Source organism: Dendrobates tinctorius, unplaced genomic scaffold (assembly GCF_039654945.1).
Source record: "Dendrobates tinctorius isolate UK_male_01 unplaced genomic scaffold, ASM3965494v1 ptg000060l, whole genome shotgun sequence".
Classification (NCBI taxonomy): domain Eukaryota; kingdom Metazoa; phylum Chordata; class Amphibia; order Anura; family Dendrobatidae; genus Dendrobates; species Dendrobates tinctorius.
Genome location: NW_027361728.1, coordinates 15,892,210 through 15,911,127, shown reverse-complemented (window position 1 = coordinate 15,911,127; position 18,918 = coordinate 15,892,210). Strand labels below are relative to the sequence as shown.

Below are 18,918 nucleotides of genomic sequence, written 5' to 3'. Positions count from 1 at the left end.
TGTTATTGCATTTTAACCCCTTACCTACAATGGACGTAATATTCCGTCCATGTGACCCTGGACCTAATTACCATGGACGGAATATTACGTCACCACTCAACGTGGTGAGCGCCGCTGATCGCGGCCGGGTGTCAGCTGATTATCACAGCTGACACCCGGCACAATGTGTCAGGGGCGGTCACGGACCACCCCCGACACGTTAACCCCTGGTACACCGTGATCAAATGCGATCGCGGTGTACCGGGGGTTAAAGGGAAGCATCGGCAGGAAGGGGACTCCCTCCGTGCTTCCCTGAGCCCCCCACAGCAGCGAAATGTGCAGCGCTGCTGCGGGGGTCTCTTTCCCTACAGGCCCCCGGATCCAAGATGGCGACGGGGGCCTTCGGGGGCCTGTAGGGAGCTGACTTCCTCACTGCCTGCAAAGCGCAGGCATGAGAAAGTCTGCAGAACTGCCTGTGACAGATTGCTGATCTGCCACAGTGATCTGTGATGTGACAGATCAGCGATCTGTCACAGGACAGTGATGTCCCACCTGGGACAAGGTAATAAAGTAAAAAAAAAAAAAAAAAGTGTTAAAAATAATTTTAAAAAAATCACTAAATAAATTTGTAAAAAAAAGAAAAAATATTCCCCAATAAATCCATTTCTTCAAAAAAAACAAAAAAAAAACAATAAAAGTACACATATTTGGTATTGCCGCGTCCGTAGCGACCCGCCCTATAAAACTTTCCCATTGGTTAACCCCTTTAGCGAACCCCTTAAAAAATAAAAATAAAAACGAAGCAAAAAATAATGATTTATTATCATACCACCGAACAAAAACGCGCGATCAAAAAGACGCATATAAATATCCATGGTACCGCTGAAAATGTAATCTTGTCCTGCAAAAAACGAGCCGCAATACAGCGTCATCCGCAAAAAAATAAAACGTTATAGCTCACAGAATAAAGCTATACAAAAATAATTATTTTTTATATAAAATTGTTTTCATTGCAAAAAACCGACAAAACATAAAAAAAGACCTAAATGAGGTATCGCTGTAACCGTACTGACCCGAAGAATAAAACCTCTTTATCAATTTTATTGCACGCGGAACGGTGTAAACGCAACTCCCCAAAAGATATTCATGAAACGCTGTTTTTTGTTCATTCTGCGTCCCAAAAATCAGAATAAAAAGCGATCAAAAAATGTCATGTGCCCGAAAATGGTACCAATGAAAACGTCAACTCGTCCCGCAAAAAATAAGACCTCACATGACTCGGTGGGTCAAAATACGGAAAAATTATAGCTCTCAATATGTGGTGATGCAAAAACTATTTTTACAATAAAAAGTGTCTTTTAGCTTGTGACAGCCGCCAAACATAAAAACCGCCATAAATAGTAAATCAAACCCCCCCCGTTATCACCCCCTTAGTTAGGGAAAAATAATAAAACTAAAAGAAAACGTATTTATTTCCATTTTCCCATTAGGGTTAGGGTTAGGGCTAGGATTAGGGCTAGGGTTAGGGTTAGGGCTAGGGTTAGGGCTAGGGTTAGGGTTAGGGCTCAGATTAGGGTTAGGGGTGTGTTGGGGTTAGGGTTGGAGTTTTAATTGGGGGGTTTCCACTGTTTGTGCACATCAGGTGCTCTCCAAATGCAACATGGCGTCTGATCTCAATTCCAGCCAATTCTGCGTTGAAAAAGTCAAATGGTGCTCCTTCCCTTCCAAGCTCTGCCATGCGCCCAAACAGTGTTTTACCCCCACATATAGGGTATCAGCATACTCAGGACAAATTAGAAAACAACTTTTTGGGTCCAATTTCTCCTGTTACCCTTCGGAAAATAAAAAATTGGGGGCAAAAATATCATTTTTGCGGAAAAAAATGATTTTTTTATTTTCACGCCCAGGCGTCATAAACTTCTGTGAAGCACTTGGGGGTTCAAAGTGCTCACCACACATCTAGATAAGTTCAGTGGGGGGTCTAGTTTCCAAAATGGGGTCACTTGTGGGGAGTTTCAATAGTTTAGGTACATCAGGGGCTCTCCAAACGCACATGACACCTGCAGACCAATCCATCAAAGTCTGCATTCCAAAACGTCACTACTTCCCTTCCGAGCCCCGACGTGTGCCAATACAGTAGTTTTCTCTCACATATGAGGTATCAGCGTACTCAGGACAAATTGGACAACAACTTTTGGGGTCCAATTTCTCCTGTTACCCTTGGGAAAATAAAAAAATGGGGACTACAAGATGATGTTTGTTGAAAAAATACGATATTTTTATTTTCACGCCCGGTCGTTATAAACTTCTGTGAAGCACTGGGGGGGTTCAAAGTGCTCACCACACATCTAGGTAAGTTCATTAGGGGGTCTAGTTTCCAAAATGGGGTCACTTGTGTGGGGTTTCCACTGTTTAGGTACATCAGGGGCTCTCCAAAAGCAACATGACACCCGCAGACCATGCCATCAAAGTCTGCATTCCAAAACGTCACTACTTCCTTTCCGAGCCCCGATGTGTGCCCATACAGTAGTTTTCTCCCACATATGAGGTATCAGCGTACTCAGGACAAATTGGACAACAACTTTTGGGGTCCAATTTCTCCTGTTACCCTTGGGAAAATAAAAAAATTGGAGACTAATTGATCATGTTTGTGGAAAAAATAAGATTTTTTTATTTTCACACCCGGGCGTTATAAACTTCTGTGAAGCACTGGGGGGTTCAAAGTGCTCACCACACATCCAGATAAGTTCCTTGGGGGGTCTAGTTTCCAAAATGGTGTCATTTGTGGGGGGTTTCTACTGTTTTGGTACATCAGGGGCTTTCCAAACGCGACATGGTGTCCGATCTCAATTCCAGCCAAAAACGTCAAATGGTGCTGCTTCCCTTCCGAGCTCTGCAATGCGCCCAAATAGTGGTTTACCCCCACATATGGGGTATCAGCACACTCAGGATAAATTGCACAATATCTTTTAGGGTCCTGTTACTCTTGGAAAAATAAGAATTGAGGGTGAAATGATCATTTTTGTGGAAAAAATATGATTTTTTAATTGTACGGCTGTATGTTATAAACTTCTGTGAAGCCCTTGGGGGTTCAAAGTTCTCACCACACAGCTAGATAAGTTCCTTGGGGGGTCTAGATTCCAAAATGGTGTCATTTGTGGGGGGTTTCCACTGTTTTGGTACATCAGGGGTTTTCCAATCGCGACATGGTGTCCGATCTCAATTCTAGCCAAAAACGTCAAATGGCGCTGATTCCCTTCCGAGCTCTGCTATGCGCCCAATTAGTCATTTACACCCACATATGGGGTATCAGCATACTCAGGACAAATTGCACAATAACTTTTAGGGTCCTTTTACCCTTGGAAAAATAAAAATTAGGGGTGAAAAGATCATTTTTGTGGAAAAAATATGATTTTTTTAATAGTACCGCTGTACGTTATAAACTTCTGTGAAGCCCTAGTGGGTTCAAAGCTCTCACCACTATCTAGATAAGTTCCTTGGGGGGTCTAGTTTCCAAAATGGGGTCACATTGGGGGGTTTCCACTGTTTAGGTACATCAGGGGCTCTCCAAACGCAACATGGCGTCCGATCTGAATTCCAGCCAATTTTACATTGAAAAAGTCAAATGGCGCTCCTTCCCTACTGAGGTCTGCCATGCGCCAAAACAGTGGTTCCCCCCCACATGTCAGGTATCAGCGTACTCAGGACAAATTGCACATTAACTTTTGCAGTCTAATTTCTCCTGTTACCCTTGGTAAAATAAAAAAAAATTGAACCTGAAGTATTTTTTTTGTGAAAAAAAGTTAAATGTTCATTTTTTTTTAAATATTCAAAAAATTCCTGTGACACCTAAAGGGTTAATAAACTTCTTGAATGTGGTTTTAAGCACCTTAAGGGGTGCAGTTTTTAGAATGGTGTCACTTTTGGGTATTTTCTATCAGATAGACCCCTCAAAGTGGCTTCAAATGTGATGTGGTCCCTAAAAATAAAATGGTGTTGCAAAAATGAGAAATCGCTGGTCAATTTTTAACCCTTATAACTTCCTAACAAAAAAAATTTTTTGGTTCCAAAATTGTGCTGATGTAAAGTAAACATGTGGGAAATGTTATTTATTAAGTTTTTTGTGTGCCGTATCTCTGTGATTTAAGGGCATAAAAATTCAAAGTTGGAAAATTGCAAAATTTTCGAAATTTTCGCCAAATTTCAGTTTTTTTCACAAATAAACGCAAGTGTTATTTGAATGAAATTTTACCACTAACAAGAAGTACAATATGTCACGAGAAAACAATGTCAGAATCACCGGGATCCATGGAAGCGTTTCAGAGTTATGACCTCATAAAGGGACAGTGGTCAGAATTGCAAAAATTGGCCCGGGAGTTAACATGCAAACCACCCTTGGTAGTGAAGGGGTTAATGCAATGTTGCAGCCACCCAAAAAAAAAAATGCAATTCTGGTGTTTTTATTTTTTTCTCATTACGCCATTTACCAATCAGATTAATTATTTATATATATTGATCGGGCGATTCTGACCGCGGTGATATTAAATATGTGTATTAGTTATTTATTTTTTGTTTTATTTTGAATGGGGCAAAAGGGGGGGTGATATAAACTTTTATATTTTTTATTATTTAAAACATTGTTTTTACTTGCTTCATTAGTCTCCATGCAAGACTAGAAGCTGTGATCATCCGATGCTCACTTGCTGGGCGGTGACCTCAGATCCTGCAGATCCCGGGTTGTCATGCCAACTCATCAGTGACCCGAGGTCATGTGACACGGCCGCCTTAGGGTGGGGTTTGTGACGTGCTTCTTTGCGGGAGCATGATAAATGCCGCTGTCAGAGATTGACAGCGGCATTTAACTTTTTAAGAGCATATAAGAGCCCACATCAAAGGCAGGGACACTGCCTTTGATGTATATGTAAGTGAAAGATAGTGAAGTGGTTATCTATGGAAATATAAGGGTGTGTGCACACGCTGCGGATTCTGCTGCGGTTCCACAGCGGATTTGGCTGCTGTGGGTCCGCAGCAGTTTTTGCTGCGGTGTACAGTACCATTATTCCCTATGGGAATACAAAACCGCAGTGCAGACGGTGCGGATTTTTCCTGAACGTCTAAATTGTCCCAGCAAAGGTGAAAAATATATTAATGACTTTGTATAAGAACTAATTTCATGGAAATATTACTTAAATTATAAGACAACAGCTACAAGATGGATGAATACTATAACAAACAGCATGAACATCCTTATAGCAGATAGTAGTAATAATAATCATCATCATCAGACATGACTTCTAGCAGTCAGTAATGATGCAATCATTCATATATAACGTTTCTTTATCACTGAAAATATTGACTAACATCAATCCAGCTAGTGAATGCTCTAACATCAATATTTCCTGTTAAAACAGAAATGTTAGCTTAGTTTATGCTTACCAACCTTTATTTTGGCGTCTGTAGTCCTGTATAAAATCAACTGATTCCTATCTTCTTTTGCATCATTGAAATATCTCAGAGCCGCATCTACTGCACTGAAAACATTCTGGTCATTACAGTCGGCATCAATAACGGTGGCAGAACTGAGATGACAATGGAAGAAAAGTAATAGAATGGGCAGGAACCACATTGTTGCCACAGATTCCTCTGACTTGTGATTAGTAGGTAATAATGAAAAGATTGTTTTAATGGGAAGTCCAGGCAATAGTGGGGAACTCAAAAATAATCTACAAAAAGCTGCCTTTCCAGACACAATGGCACTAAACTTTGACTATAAATATTGCCCAACTTTAAACTTTGTAAATAGTTTTCAACCTTTGCACCAAAAAAACCTGTCCTTGGTGTTTGTGTAACTCGAAGGTTTGAATTTGATCACATGTTGTATCTGGATGTAACAAAACGTTGAAACAAAAAATGCATTTGTCTCCCTATATGGAAAACTAAAGGGTTATTTATTTACGATAATGAAAGTTATCACCTATTTTAAGGATAAGTGATATATTCATGTTCATTGGGAGAGGTCTGTCCAGGGATGTACATGGAAAGCATGGGGCCCCATAGCATAAGTCCTAATTGCCCTCCTAACGAAAAAAAGTGGGGTCACAGAAGAGCATATCTCACAACTTTGCAGCCCTAAAAAATCATTTTCCTCCCCTAGGTTCCCCTTTCATTTCCCCCATAAAGTATGATGCCAACAAAAGTGCCCCCAAAACACAGTATAATACCTCCATGATGAATTCCTCCACAGCGCTTTCCACACACACTATAATAATAATAATAATAAATTTTATTTTTATAGCGCCGACATATTCCGCAGCACTTTACATTTCAGAGGGGATTTGTACAGACAATAGACATTACAGCATAACAATAATCACATACAGTAGATTACAACAAATACCAAGAGGAGTGAGGGCCCTGCTCGCAAGCTTACAGTCTATGAGAAAAGAGGTAGACACGAAAGGTGGGTGGTAACAGTTGCCCTGATTGTATGGACCAGCCATAATGTTAAGTGTGTAACAGTACAGACACAGAGGGCTAATGGATGCATAAAGCATGTGGGAACATGATGCTGGGAACCTGGTTATGGTAAAACTTTTGGCTCTGCCACACAGGGATAGGTTAGGTTAATGTGTTGAGGCGATAGGCCAGTCTGAATAAATGCGTTTTCAGGACACGCTTAAAATTGTGGGGATTGGGGACTAATCGTATTGACCTGGGAAGTGCATTCCAAAGAATTGGCGCGGCACGTGTAAAGTCTTGGAGACGGGAGTGGGAGGTTCTGACTATTGAGGATACTAACCTCAGGTCATCAGCAGAACGGAGGGCGCGGGTAGGGTGGTATACTGAAACAAGGGAGGAGATGTAGGGTGGTGCTGAGCCATGGAGGGCTTTGTGGGTGAGGGTAATAAGTTTATACTGAATTCTGGAGTGGATGGGTAGCCAGTGTAATGACTGGCACAAGGTAGAGGCATCGGTGTAACGATTGGTGAGGAATATGATCCTGGCTGCAGCATTCAAGACAGATTGGAGAGGGGAGAGTTTGGTAAGAGGGAGACCGATTAGAAGAGAGTTACAATAGTCGAGACGAGAATGAATAAGAGAAACAGTAAGAGTTTTTGCAGAGTCAAAAGTAAGAAAAGGTCGAATTCTAGAAATGTTTTTGAGGTGCAGATGACAAGAGCGAGCCAGTGATCGAATGTGGGGGGCAAAGGAAAGCTCGGAATCAAGTATGACCCCAAGACAGCGGGCATGTTGCTGGGGAGTCACACACAGTATGATGACCCTACTGTACCACCCCCGCAAAGTATGGCGACCTCAACACAGTATGATGCCCCAACTGTGACCACAACACAGCTCTCCTCACAATTTGATGGCCTAACACAGCCCTCCCATATAGTATAGTGTTCCCCCACACAGTTTGATGGCCCCAACAGAAACCTCCACACAGTATGATGGCCCCAACAAAACCCTCTGCACTGTATAATGGCCCCATCTGATCCTCCAAACAGTATAATGGCCTGCCACATAGCTCTTCAAACACCGTAATGGCCTCATACATAAATCTGAAAACTTTATAATGGTCCTTCACAAAGCCCAGCAAACAATATACAGTGCTGTGCAAATTAATTGGGACAAAGCATTTTTTTAAGTAAAATCGTAAGTTTGTTACCAGTCAGTGATTCAAACCAGTTCAAAGCAGTTAAAACTGGTTTGAATCACTGACTGGTAACCAACTTATGATTTTACTTAAAAAATGCTTTGTCCCAATTAATTTGCACAGCACTGTAATTGCCACCCACATAGCCAGCAAACAGTATAATGGCCCCCACATAACTCTCCATGTAGCATAAAGGCTCCCACATAGTCCACCAAACAGCATAATTGCCTACCACATAGCCCTCCAGACTGTACAACCGTCACCTACATAAAACTGTATAATGGCCCTCCAAACAGTATAATAGCCTCACTCATAGCCCTCCAAACAGTATAATGGCCCTTCACATAGCCCAGCAATCAGTATAATGGCCCCCCACACATAACCCTCCATATAGTATAAAGGATCCTGCAAAGCCACTCGCCTCTTATTGAGGAGAAATGTATTCCTTCTCTTGTTGGTTATCATCACACCTTCTCTGGAGATACATATATTTTTCTCATGCCTGTTCTTATTGAATATTGAGTTATTGTTTTATATTATTTTAACTAATACATATATTAAAAGTTATATTTAAAACTAGCTGAAGAGCCCGCCGTTGCCTGGGCATAGTAACCAACTGTGGTTAGTTAGAACAAATTATAATGATTATGTTGCACATAAAAACATTTCACATCATATATTCAACACTACAGATTTGCAACACAAATTAACTAAACGATTACCCAAGTATTGATAGTATTTTATTTTCAACTCATTCAAGAGCCTTTTGATAAACAACATTTTTGGATTTTCCTTTTGGTGCAAAGATGAACAGATTTTTGGCAGTTCCAACTCTTGAACAGACCATGTAAAGTTGACCATGAGAAAAGCATGGAGATTGCAAATCGATCTCTACTACTTTCAAGGACTGTCCCTGAGCATTGTTAATGGACATTGCAAATAGCAGTTGATCTGGAAACTGGAGGCGTTTAAAATCAAAAAACAAATCAGATGGAATGAGTGGAATTCTTGGAGTGAAAATGTCCTCTCCTTTGGCACATCCTGTTTCTGAGCTGTGCATCTAACCCTATCCTGTGTGATAATGTCTGCTGAGCTGTGTACCTAATCCTCTCCTGTGTGATACTTTCTGCTGAGCTGTGTATCTAATCCTATTGTGTTGCTGACTGCTCAGCCGTGTATCTAATCCTATCCTGTGTGATACTGACTGCTGAGCAGTGTATCTCATCCTATCCTGTGTGATACCATCTGCTGAGCCGTGTATCTAACCCTATCCTGTGTGATACTGACTGCTCAGCCGTGTATCTAATCCTATCATGTGTGTTACTGACTGCTCAGCTGTGTATCTAATCCTATCCTGTGTGATACTGACTGCTGAGCCGTGTATCTAATCCTATCCTGTGTGATACTGACTGCTGAGCCATGTATCTAATCCTATTCTGTTTGAACTGGAAACTGGAGGCGTATTCTGTGTGATACTGTCTGCTGAGCCGTCTATCTAATACTATTCTGTGTGATACTGTGTGCTGAGCTGTGTATCTAATCCTATCCTGTGTGATACTGTCTGCTGAGCCGTGTATCTATTCCTATCCTGTGTGATACTGACTGCTGAGCTGTGTATGTAATCCTATCCTGTGTGATACTGGGCTCCCCCTGCAGTCTGTGTCAGAGGGTGGTCTGTGTTGGCACGGTAATAAATTGTGTTATTTTCAGCTTTACAGAAAGATGATAACACCATAGAAATTATAGGAATAATAGGCAAAATTGTTTGGTGAATTGGAACGCACGGGTTCAAAATTTCACCTCACAACATAGCCTATGACGCTCTTGGGGTCCAGATGTGTGCAAAATGTTGTGGCTGTAGCTGCGACGGTGCAAATGCCAATCCCGGACATACACACATACATACATACAAACAAACAAACATACACACACACATTGAGCTTTATATATTAGATTTATTCTATACCTATTGCTGCTATCCTAATATTTGATTTGGTATTATTGATGTGTGAATATTTCCACTATTGCTGCAAAATGTTAAATATATCAGCATCCAGCACGCCAATACAGTTAAAAATCTGATGACTGGGCGGTGCTAGCGCTAGCATTTGGCCCCCCCAATTCAAGGACCCATGTGGTTTGCCACTTTTGGCAGTATGCCTCTGGGTCTGTCCCAAGAAATACTGAGTGTTGTACGTGTCTGTTTCCATCAGTCCCATCGAAAACAATTGAAGAGGTGGCCTTTGAATGATGGGAATAACCCTTCAATTACTGCTGGGATTTGTTAGGCAATCCCTGTATGTGTTGCGGCTGTCAAACAGCCATGAGACATGCAGCTGCTGTGACTTGAACATATTTTTCGAGCATGCTAGACACTTGGTTAGCACACGAGCATGGTCGGATAACGACTTATCCGAGCACGTTCGCTCATCACTATTGTTCACTTATAGAGTTAGTACTGTAGACTTCTCTTTTTATGACACTTTTTGAGTTGAACATTTAAACTAAAGAATATGTTTTACCTACAGGCTCTTCAAGGGGTAGACCAGGTTTGGGGTTCAAGTCTTCAGTCACTCGGCGTGACTGCAGACTTGTGAATCCTCAGAGCGAACACTGCAATTAACTTGTATTGAGCATGGCTGAGCACATCTAGTTGGCACGTGGCTGCATGGGTATAAATTGCATACTTGTGGTCAATATCCCGCCTGCTCCTGATGCCGACACCAGAGAATCCTGTGAGGATTCACAGGTCTCTAGACACTTAGAGTGACTGGAGACTTGAACCCCAAACCTGGACAACACCTTTAATATAGCCTAGCATTTCCCCATGATGTCTTGTAGCAATAAACAGTGTCTTTATTAACTATTGTAGAAGCACGTCAACGCCAATTGGTGCGACATAGTGTTAGATGAACTCCAATTCACTGGAAAAGTCATATTAAAATGTGCAGGTACTGGCAGCCTCCCCAAACAGCCATCCAAAAATGAAGCAAACTTTGAACCTCCCACAATCAGTTAATCATTGTAGCAACATGAAGAAACAAGTTACCCACATAAAGCAGTGTTAAGGCTCAAGAGTGAAAAAACCTATATAAGGTCAGGTTGAGGTGACCATATCGAAAATCGGGCCAGTTGAGACCGCATATTGTGGACGTTACTGACTCCATGTGTAGCTTTGTGTGCTCATCATAATTGCGACTGGGCGCATTATTCTGGTCTTTTAAATTGACCAAAGTAGTGCATGCTACCACACATACCATTGGTCCAGGGGAAAAAATTGGCCATGTGCACTGGCACACTGATTGTAATGGGTTTGTGTGCTCTCTGTGTGCGGTCCGTGGCGCACACAGACAGCAGATGGACCAATTTTATGCTCATCAGAACAAGCCCTAAAAATGGAGAGATACTGTGAAATTATGGGAAATTGATGGCAGCTCCGAGATGTGACTAAATTTTGTGACTTTGTTAAAGAAGTATGCGCAACAGCGCAGACAATGAGGAGACAATGGTACTTAAACCATCAACTATTTACTTGATTAACACAATTAACCCCTTCACCCCGAAGCCTGTTTTCACCATCCTGAGCAGGCCAATTTTTTCAATTCTGACCACTGTTACTTTATGAGGTCATAACTCTGGAACGCTTCCATGGATCCCACTGATTCTGAGACTGTTTTTCATGACTTATTCTACTTCATGATGGTGGTAAAAAAAATTTTGATACGACTTATGTTTATTTGTGAAAAAATCGGAAATTTGGCAAAAAATTTTAACATTTTGCAATTTTCACATTTTTAATTTTTATGCCCTAGAGCAGGGTTCCCCAACTCCAGTCCTCAAGGCCCACTAACAGGTCATGTTTTCAGGATTTCCTTAGAATTGCCCAGATGATAATTGCATCACCTGTACAAGCCAAGGGAAATCCTGAAAACATGACCTGCTGGTGGGCCTTGAGGACTGGAGTTGGGGAACCCTGCCCTAGAGACTAATGTTGCACAAAGTAGTTAATAAATAACATTTCCCACACAAGTTGTAAGGGTTAACAGTTGACCAGCGATTTCTCATTTTTACAACAAAAGTTGCACAACCATTTTTTTTAGGGACCACCTCATATATGAAATGACTTTGAGGGACCTATATGACAGAAAACACCCAAAAGTGACACCATTCTAAAAACTGCACCCCTCTAGATACTCAAAATCACATCTAAGAAGTTTATTAACCCTTCAGGTATTTCATAGGAATTAATAAAATATGGAATGGTAAAATAAACATTTAACTTTCTTTCACAAAAAATTTCCTCTAGACCAGATTTGGGCAAAGTGTGGCCCGCGGGCCACATTCGGCCCACGATCCGAGACAGCAGTGGGGCTGAAAACCTGAGCTCTGCTCCCGCCCGCTCGCTGTCTCCCGCAGTCAGCATTGGTGGAGGAGGGGCCTCTGGCCACTTCCTCTACCAATCAGTGTGTGAAACAGCTGACGCGATGGCGTCATCTCATTGTGTCAGCTGTGTACAGCTGGAGAGTCAGTGTATCGGAGACAGCAACAGAAGCAGAAGCAGGGTGCCTGGTAACGGGACGAGGTGAGTATATGGTGTTTTTTTTTTCATGTGTATGAATATGGGGGTGAACATGGGGATTCTATGGGGGTGAACATGGGGATTCTATGGGAGTGAGCATGGGGATCCTATGGGGGTGAACATGGAGATTCTATGGGGTGAACATGGGCACTCTATGGGAGTGAACATGGGGATTCTATGGGAGTGAATATGGGGATTCTATGGAAGTGAACCTGGGGATTCTATGGGAGTGAACATGGGGATTATATGGAGGTGAACATGGGGATTCTATGGGGTGAACATGGGGATTCTATGGGGGGAACATGGGGATCCTATGGAAGTGAACATGGGGATTCTATGGGAGTGAACATGGGGATTCTATGGGGGTGAACATGGGGATTCTATGGGGTGAACATAGGGAATCAATGGGGGTGAACATGGGGATTCTATGGGGTGAACATAGGGACTCCATGGGAGTGAACATGGGGATTCTATGGGGGTGAACATGGGGATTCTATGGAAGTGAACATGTGGATTCTATGGGGTGAACATGGGGATTCTATGGGGTGAACTGTCACGCGGCGGCTGCCGCGCACTCCTCTCCTTGCCTTCTCCCGGCCGCAGCTTACCCGTCCTCCGGTGTCCTGCTCCCCTCTGCGCCGGCTGCCGCGGTCTTCTCTGCGGTCCCCCCCGGCTCCTCTTCTCCGTCCGGCGGTCTCCTCCGTCCGGTCTTCCGGACCGCGCCGGGTGCACGCCCCCGCCCCTCCTGCTCGGCGGGCGCGCACACATACTGTGCCTGGGCACGTGCGCGCCTCCTCCTCCTCCTCCTGAGGACGCGCGCCTGCTCCTCCTCCACTTCAGGTCACGACCCGGAAGCCCTCCTACTAGCCCCTATATCTGGCCGCCTCTTCCTGCCAGCGGTGCCTGAGTATCACTGCTTTTCCCTAGTGATTCTGGCCGCCCTCTATGCACGCTGCCGCGTCCTGTCCATCCGTTGCTCGTTCACCTCTTCCATTTTCCTCTCTCCTAGGTCCTGTGTCTCCAAGCCATGCCCGCCTGTGCTGTGTCTCCTAGCCGTGCCCGCCTGTCCTGTGTCTCCTAGCCGTGCCCGCCTGTCCTGTGTCTCCTAGCCGTGCCCGCCTGTCCTGTGTCTCCTAGCCGTGCCCGCCTGTCCTGTGGTTCCCAGCCGGTACCGTCAGTCCTGTATCCCCAACTCGGTTCTAGCTGTCTGTCTGTCGTTACTCCCAGGGTACCAGCTGCCGTGGTAATAGTTACCCGTGGGCTTGCCCCAAACGCTCCCTGTATAGGGGGTGGTCCACCTGGTCAGCTCGCCCCCGGGAGGTTCTTTGCCACGGTCTAGCGGGTCCACCCCAGGTGTACCTTACAGAATACTCAGGCCATGGATCCCGCTGGTACCCCGACCCCGACCCAAAAGGAACTTTTGTTCCTTCGTGAGAATCAGGCGAGGATCATGTCGTTCCTCAAGTCAATGGAGTCCAGACTTTCATCTCTGCAAACCTCCGATCCGGGGATTGCCTCCCAAATCTCCGGCTTACAGCAGGAGCTTGCTCAGCAGCGCGACACCCAGGCCCATATTTTGAACTACATAGCCTCTGTAGATAACCGCCTTCTAGCTCTACAGACGGCAGCCGCTGTCCCTGCACCTGCGGCAGCTTCTCAGTCCTCTCCCCGCTTGGCCAAACCCCCACGCTATAGTGGAGATCCCAAACTCTGTCGGGGGTTCATTAACCAGTGCCAGTTGCACTTCGAGCTGGCATCCCTGCAGTATCCCTCCGACCGGGCCAAGGTGGCCTTTATGATTTCCCACTTAGAGGGTGAGGCATTGGCTTGGGTGAATCCTTTGTGGGAGCGAGATGACCCGATAGTCTCCCAGCTCGCAACCTTCTTGGAGACATTTCGTAAGGTCTTTGATGAGCCCGGCCGTCTGGTCTCCGCCACCGAGTCCTTATTTTGCCTTCGCCAGGGTGCTCTCTCTGTGGGACAGTACGCCATCCAGTTCCGTACGTTGTCTTCTGAACTAGGATGGAACAATGAGGCTCTAGTAGGGGCTTTTTGGCGTGGCTTGTCGCCCCGAATCAAAGATGAGTTGGCAGGCAGGGATACACCTACGTCTTTGGAGGATCTCATCTCGCTGGCAATGCGAATTGACCTGCGTTTCCGGGAGCGTTCCCGCGAGGTCGCCAGGGAGAGAAGACCCACTCGGTTTTCTCCTCCGACACGCAGTCCTCCCCGCTCTCGGCCTTCCACCTCGGCGTCAGCCCCTGAACCTATGCAGGTTGACCGACTCAGGCCCGCAGAGCTACGCCGCCAGGAGAGACTCACTCATGGCCTTTGTCTCTATTGTGGCAGTGCTTCCCACCTTCTACGTTCCTGCCCTGTGAGGCCGGGAAACTCCTCCGCCTAGGACAGGTAAGAGAGGCCTCCCTAGGTGCCTTCGACACCTCTCTACCTTTGACCCTTCCTGTTTTGTTTATCCAGGGATCCAAACGTTTCTCGGAGTTAGCCTATATTGACTCAGGGGCTGCTGGAAATTTTATCCAACTCGAGGTGGTGAAGAGATTGGGGATACCTGTTAGGTCCTTGGAGGTTCCCCGGCAGTTAGCTTCAGTCGACGGCATTCCCTTGCGCGAGACCGTTACTCTGGTCACTGAAGAGCTGGAATTACAGATCGGGGTCCTGCATCATGAGAGAATAGCCTTCTTCGTGCTGCCATCTCTATCCCACACCTTGCTCCTGGGTCTTCCGTGGTTGAGGATGCATGAACCTGTCCTGGATTGGCGGACCGGAGACATTCTTCGCTGGGGCTGCGTTTGCCAGACTAGATGTCTTCGTCCAGTACAACCCCTCAAATGCTCGTCTCCTGTCTCGGGCCCTGCGGATTTGCCCTCGGCCTATTGGGCTTTTGCGGATGTCTTTGATAAGAAAGAGGCAGAAGCTCTTCCACCGCACCGGCAATATGATTGCCCCATCGAGATTGTTCCCGGCTCGACTCCGCCCCGGGGGCGAATCTATCCGTTGAGTCCACTCGAGTCCCAGGCCTTGTCTGAATATGTACAAGAGAATTTGGCCAAAGGCTTCATCCGAAAGTCATCTTCTCCCGCTGGGGCTGGCTTCTTTTTCGTCAAGAAGAAGGACGGGTCTCTCCGCCCCTGTATTGACTATCGAGGTCTTAACCAGATTACCATCAAGAACAGATATCCTCTACCTCTCATCCCCGAGCTGTTCGACCGGCTACGAGGGGCGCGAAACTTTTCTAAATTGGATCTCCGTGGAGCCTATAATCTTGTCCGTATTCGCTCCGGAGATGAATGGAAGACCGCCTTCAACACCAGGGATGGACACTTCGAGTACCTCGTCATGCCCTTCGGGTTGTGCAACGCCCCCGCAGTCTTTCAAGAATTTGTGAACGACATTTTCCGAGACCTTCTGTACTCCAGTGTGGTTGTGTACCTTGACGATATCCTGGTCTTCTCTCCCGATCTGTCCACCCACAGAAGAGATGTCCGCCGAGTACTGTTCCGATTGAGGGAGAATCGCCTGTATGCCAAATTGGAGAAGTGCGCCTTTGAACAGTCCTCCCTTCCATTTCTGGGCTATATCATCTCCGACTCCGGCCTGCGTATGGATCCGGTGAAGGTGTCTGCCGTGCTCAACTGGCCACGTCCCCAAGGGGTGAAAGCCGTTCAGCGATTTCTCGGCTTCGCAAATTATTATCGGCAGTTCATCCCTCATTTTTCCTCATTGGCCGGCTCTATCTCATCTTTGATTCGTAAAGGAGCCAACCCGCACGTCTGGACCCCTGAATCAGAGAAGGCCTTCCTATCTCTGAAACGAGCATTTGCCACGGCTCCCGTACTCCATCGTCCTGAGGTCAACAAACCGTTCGTCCTCGAAGTGGATGCATCAGCAACTGGAGCTGGAGCGGTTTTGTCTCAAAAATCTTCCTCCGGTAAGCTCGTTACGTGCGGCTTCTTTTCCAAGTCCTTCTCCACCCCAGAGCGGAATTATTCCATTGGGGACCGAGAACTGCTGGCCATCAAGTTAGCTCTAGAGGAATGGAGATACTTATTGGAGGGCGCCGCACATCCCTTCACAATCTTCACAGACCATAAGAATCTAGCTTATCTTCGGTCTGCACAGAGACTCAACCCACGCCAGGCCAGGTGGTCTCTGTTCTTCGCTCGATTCGATTTTGATCTGCATTTTCGCCCAGGCAACAAGAACCTCAAAGCTGACGCCTTGTCCAGGTCCTTCCTTCCCGCAGATGTCGAAGAGGAACCCACGCATATCTTGGATCCATCCCGGCTCATCACGGTGGCACCACTTTCTCTTCTCTCACCCCCACCTGGCAAGACTTTTGTGCCGGAGAAGGACCGAGGACGAATCCTCCACTGGGGACATGCTTCCAAGCTGGCTGGCCATCTCGGGCTTAAGAAGACACTTCTCCTGGTGTCCCGCTACTACTGGTGGCCGACTCTTCCCCAGGATGTCCGGGATTTCGTCGCCTCCTGTCTCTCCTATGCCAAGATCAAGGTGCCTAGGCAGCTGCCTTCTGGTCTTCTACACCCGCTTCCAGTACCCTCGTCCCCTTGGCAACACATTGCCATGGACTTTATTACGGACCTGCCCCACTCTGCCAACTGTACTGTCGTCCTAGTGGTGGTTTTCTAAGATGGCACACTTCGTCCCTCTTTCCGGCTTGCCATCGGCCCCAGCCTTGGCGAAGATTTTCGTTCAGCACATCTTCCGTCTTCATGGACTGCCCCAACATATTGTTTCTGACAGAGGAGTCCAATTCACCTCTCGCTTCTGGAGAGCCCTATGCAGATCAATGGATATCACTCTCGACTTCTCCTCATCTTACCACCCCCAGTCCAACGGTCAGGCTGAACGGACAAATCAGTGCTTGGTGAACTACCTCCGGCATTTTTCCAATGTCCACCAGAACGACTGGGCTGAACTTCTCCCGTGGGCTGAGTTCGCCTATAATAACCACGTCAGTGAGTCTTCGGGCAAGTCCCCTTTCTTTGTCGTCTACGGGCAACATCCTGGTGTACCTCTTCCGGTTCCCCCTGCCTCGGGTGTACCGGCGGCTGACCTTCTGACCGGGGAATTCTCCAGGATCTGGCAGGAGACCAAGGCCGCTCTCGAGTTGGTACGTAACAGAGTTAAGAGACACGCCGACAAAAGACGCCTGGATGCCCCGCCATATCACCCTGGTGATAAAATTTGGCTGGCCTCCAAGTTTATTCGCCTCAAGATCCCTTCCCATAAACTGGGTCCCCGTTATATTGGACCTTTTGAGGTCTTGTCCCGTATTAATGATGTCTCCTACAAACTACGGCTTCCTGCCTCTCTCCGTATCCCTAATGCCTTTCATGTGTCTTTGCTAAAACCAGTCATCTTCAATCGTTTCCTTTCTAAGGCCCCTCACTCGCCTCCGCCTGTCTCCGCAGACGATGTATTTAAGGTTAAAGATATTTTGGCCATGAGGAAGCAAAAGGGGAGAACCTTTTTTTTGGTTGATTGGAAGGGCTTTGGTCCCGAGGAGAGGTCCTGGGAGCCCCAAGAGAACATCCAGGCCCCTCGAATCTTGGCTAAATTTTTTTCCGGACTGCGGAGGGAGGCGCGTAAGGAGGGGGGTACTGTCACGCGGCGGCTGCCGCGCACTCCTCTCCTTGCCTTCTCCCGGCCGCAGCTTACCCGTCCTCCGGTGTCCTGCTCCCCTCTGCGCCGGCTGCCGCGGTCTTCTCTGCGGTCCCCCCCGGCTCCTCTTCTCCGTCCGGCGGTCTCCTCCGTCCGGTCTTCCAGACCGCGCCGGGAGCACGCCCCCGCCCCTCCTGCTCGGTGGGCGCGCGCACATACTGTGCCTGGGCACGCGCGCGCCTCCTCCTCCTCCTCCTGAGGACGCGCGCCTGCTCCTCCTCCACTTTAGGTCACGACCCGGAAGCCCTCCTACTAGCCCCTATATCTGGCCGCCTCTTCCTGCCAGCGGTGCCTGAGTATCACTGCTTTTCCCTAGTGATTCTGGCCGCCCTCTATGCACGCTACCGCGTCCTGTCCATCCGTTGCTCGTTCACCTCTTCCATTTTCCTCTCTCCTAGGTCCTGTGTCTCCAAGCCGTGCCCGCCTGTGCTGTGTCTCCTAGCCGTGCCCGCCTGTCCTGTGTCTCCTAGCCGTGCCCGCCTGTCCTGTGTCTCCTAGCCGTGCCCGCCTGTCCTGTGGTTCCCAGCCGGTACCGTCAGTCCTGTATCCCCAACTCGGTTCTAGCTGTCTGTCTGTCGTTACTCCCAGGGTACCAGCTGCCGTGGTAATAGTTACCTGCGGGCTTGCCCCAAACGCTCCCTGTATAGGGGGTGGTCCACCTGGTCAGCTCGCCCCCGGGAGGTTCGTTGCCACGGTCTAGCGGGTCCACCCCAGGTGTACCTTACAACATGGGGATTCTATGGGAGTGAACATGGGGATTCTATGGGGGTGAACTTGGGGATTCTATGGGGGTGAACATGGGGATTCTATGGAGTGAACATGGGGATTCTATGGGGGTGACATGCAGCACATGGGGAGGCTATGGGGGTGACATGCAGCACATGGGGACCCTATCGGGTGAAATGCTGCACATGGGGAGGCTATGGGGGTGTCATGCTGCACACGGGGAGGCTATGGGAATATCATGCTGCACCTGCGGAGGCTATGGGGGTGACAT

The 18,918-nt window shown here is 46.9% G+C and overlaps 1 protein-coding gene across 2 annotated transcripts in view; it reads right to left on the bottom strand.

Annotated features, from left to right (window-relative positions):
- The window catches only part of LOC141092522 (T-kininogen 1-like), a 170,158-nt gene extending 164,417 nt beyond the window's left edge, over positions 1–5,741 (bottom strand). For both annotated transcript variants that reach the window (XM_073578743.1, XM_073578745.1), the window contains exon 1: positions 5,420–5,741. In XM_073578743.1, the coding sequence (XP_073434844.1) occupies positions 5,420–5,605 (186 nt within the window). In that variant the 5' untranslated portion in view covers positions 5,606–5,741. The remainder of the gene's footprint in view (positions 1–5,419) is intronic.
- Positions 5,742–18,918: the final 13,177 nt, after the last annotated feature.